Source organism: Salmo salar, chromosome ssa06 (assembly GCF_905237065.1).
Source record: "Salmo salar chromosome ssa06, Ssal_v3.1, whole genome shotgun sequence".
Lineage (NCBI taxonomy): Eukaryota > Metazoa > Chordata > Actinopteri > Salmoniformes > Salmonidae > Salmo > Salmo salar.
This window is the reverse complement of record NC_059447.1, coordinates 377501-380000: the sequence shown is the minus strand read 5'-3', so window position 1 is coordinate 380000 and position 2500 is coordinate 377501. Positions and strand designations below refer to the sequence as shown.

The following is a 2500-nucleotide window of genomic DNA, read 5'->3' as shown; positions in this document are numbered from 1 at the left end:
TGGTTTTTGATATAAATATGAACTTGATTGAACAAAACATGCATGTATTGTATAACATAATGTCCTAGGAGTGTCATCTGATGAAGATCATCAAAGGTTAGTGCTGCATTTAGCTGTGGTTTGGGTTTTTGTGACATATATGCTTGCTTTGAAAATGGCTGTGTGAATATTTTTGGCAGGGTACTCTCCTGACATAATCGAATGTTTTGCTTTCGCTGTAAAGCCTTTTTGAAATCGGACAATGTGGTTAGATTAACGAGAGTCTTGTCTTTAAAATGGTGTAAAATAGTCATATGTTTGAGAAATTGAAGTTATAGCATTTTTGAGGTATTTGTATTTCGCGCCACGCGATTCCACTGGCTGTTGAGTAGGGTGGGACGCAAACCAGAGAGGTTAAGTCAGAAATGTTCTCATCATTAAGACCAGAACACTTTGATGCCATATAGAACCTTATTGGTCAGACTGAGAGATAAAAAAAATAAAAAAACACAAAAGGACATCAGAGGTCAGAGGTTAAAGGTGACTCACCAGAGAGCGCTGGTCGTAGGCTGAGGTGTCTACGGAAGCAGCAGTGCTGCCGCGGCGACGAGAACCCCCGCAGTCCATCCCTGAACACACATCTCCGTACACCAGCCCGTCTCCCGGGACGGACTCGGGGCCCAATGAGCTCCTGGGCGTCGCCGCCGTGCGCGTGATCGTTATGGGAGGGGCCAGAGTGTCGCGTTCCGCGTGACCGTTGGCCGTCATCATCAGAGAATACATCTTCAGCTCTGACGGAAGAGCAACACCATCATCATCATCATCACATCTCTCTATGTCTCTGTTTCCCCCACCTGTGTCTTTCAGCTCTCCAACCTTCTCCTCTTCCTCCCCATCATCCTCATCATCATGACTCTCTACCTCTCTGTTTCCCCCACCTGTCTTTCAGCTCTACTACCTTCTCCTCTTCCTCCTCCTCCTCCTCCTCATCATGTCTCTCTACGTCTCTGTTTCCCCACCTGTGTCTTTCAGCTCTCCAGCCTTCTTCTTCTCCTCTTCCTCCCCATCGTCATCAGACCTCTTGTCGTCGTCAGAGTCCGCCCGGTTGGCATCCCCCTGACAGACAGAAAGACAGTAGAGAAAGAGAATCGCGGTCTGAAAGCCCTGTACAAAACACCCTCCTTTATCGGATGTTGGTGACAAAACACAGGGGGTCACTGGAGAGTTAGAACACTCTAGAACCCTCTAGAACCTTGTAAGAACCCTATAAACCCGATAGAACCCCGTAGAACCCTCTAGAACCTTGTAAGAACCCTATAAACCCGATAGAACCCAGTAGAACCCTCTAGAACCTTGTAAGAACCCTATAAACCTGATAGAACCCCGTAGAACCCTCTACAACACAGATGAACTCCGCAAAACCCTCTAGAACCCTCTAGAACCCATTTGAACACTGTAGAACCATGTTGGACTCTGTTGAAACTGGTCGGACTCCGTAGAACCCCATAGAACCCTGTAGAATCCCATAGAACCCCGTAGAACCCCCGTAGAACCCTGTAGAACCTTGTCAAACTCTTACCTCCGCCTGGAAGCCCTCCACCAAGATGGCCACCAGCAGGTTGAAGAGGACGTAGTTACCAAACGTCATCAGAGCTACAAAGTAGAGAGCAGCGAGAGGAGAGGTGGAGGCCATGCCGTTATACAGGACCACATTCCAGTCCTCCTGAGTCAGGATCTATAGACAGAGAGAGAGAGGAGAGAGGAGAGAGGAGAGGAGGGATGAGGGAGAGAGAGAGAGAGAGAGAGGAGGGATGAGAGAGGAGAGAGAGGAGGGATGAACAGAGAGAAAGAGAGAGAGAGAAGAGGGATGAGGGAGAGAGAGAGGAGGGATGAGAGAGAGAGAGAGAGAGAGAGAGAGAGAGAGAGAGAGGAGGGATGAGGGAGAGAGAGAGAGGAGGGATGAGAGAGGGAGGGACAGGGAGGGAGGTAAGGAGAGATAGAGAGACAGGGAAAGCGGGACACAGAGAGAGAGAGAGAGAGAGAGAGAGGTTGGGGGTATTGGCAGGGCTTTCAGTTTTTGACCTATGAACCGACCAGGGGAATCCACAAAGCCTCTAGAATCAGTTTGGCCTTTCAGATCAGAATGAATCAGATACTAGATCAAAATGAATCAGATTATACGGACAGATACTAGATCAGAATGAATCAGATCATAATGAATCAGATACTAGATCATAATGAATCAGATTATACTGACAGATACTAGAGCAGAATGAATCAGATACTAGATCAGAATGAATCAGATACTAGATCAGAATGAATCAGATTATATGAACAGATCCTAGATCATAATGAATCAGATTAGAATGAATCAGATCAGAATGAATCAGATCCTAGATCATAATGAATCAGATTATATGGACAGATCCCAGATCAGAATGAATCAGATACTAGATCATAAGGAATCAGATACTAGATCATAATGAATCAGATTATACGGACAGATACCAGATCATAATGA

The 2500-nt window shown here is 46.3% G+C and overlaps 1 protein-coding gene across 1 annotated transcript in view; it reads right to left on the bottom strand.

Annotated features, from left to right (window-relative positions):
* Positions 1 to 2500, bottom strand: part of cacna1ha (calcium channel, voltage-dependent, T type, alpha 1H subunit a) — a 126853-nt gene that overhangs the window by 73717 nt on the left and 50636 nt on the right. The window contains exons 11-13 of the mRNA XM_045721262.1: positions 1559 to 1714; positions 999 to 1095; positions 529 to 770 (exon numbers count right to left, since the gene is read on the bottom strand). Of these exons, the coding sequence (XP_045577218.1) occupies positions 529 to 770; positions 999 to 1095; positions 1559 to 1714 (495 nt within the window). The remainder of the gene's footprint in view (positions 1 to 528; positions 771 to 998; positions 1096 to 1558; positions 1715 to 2500) is intronic.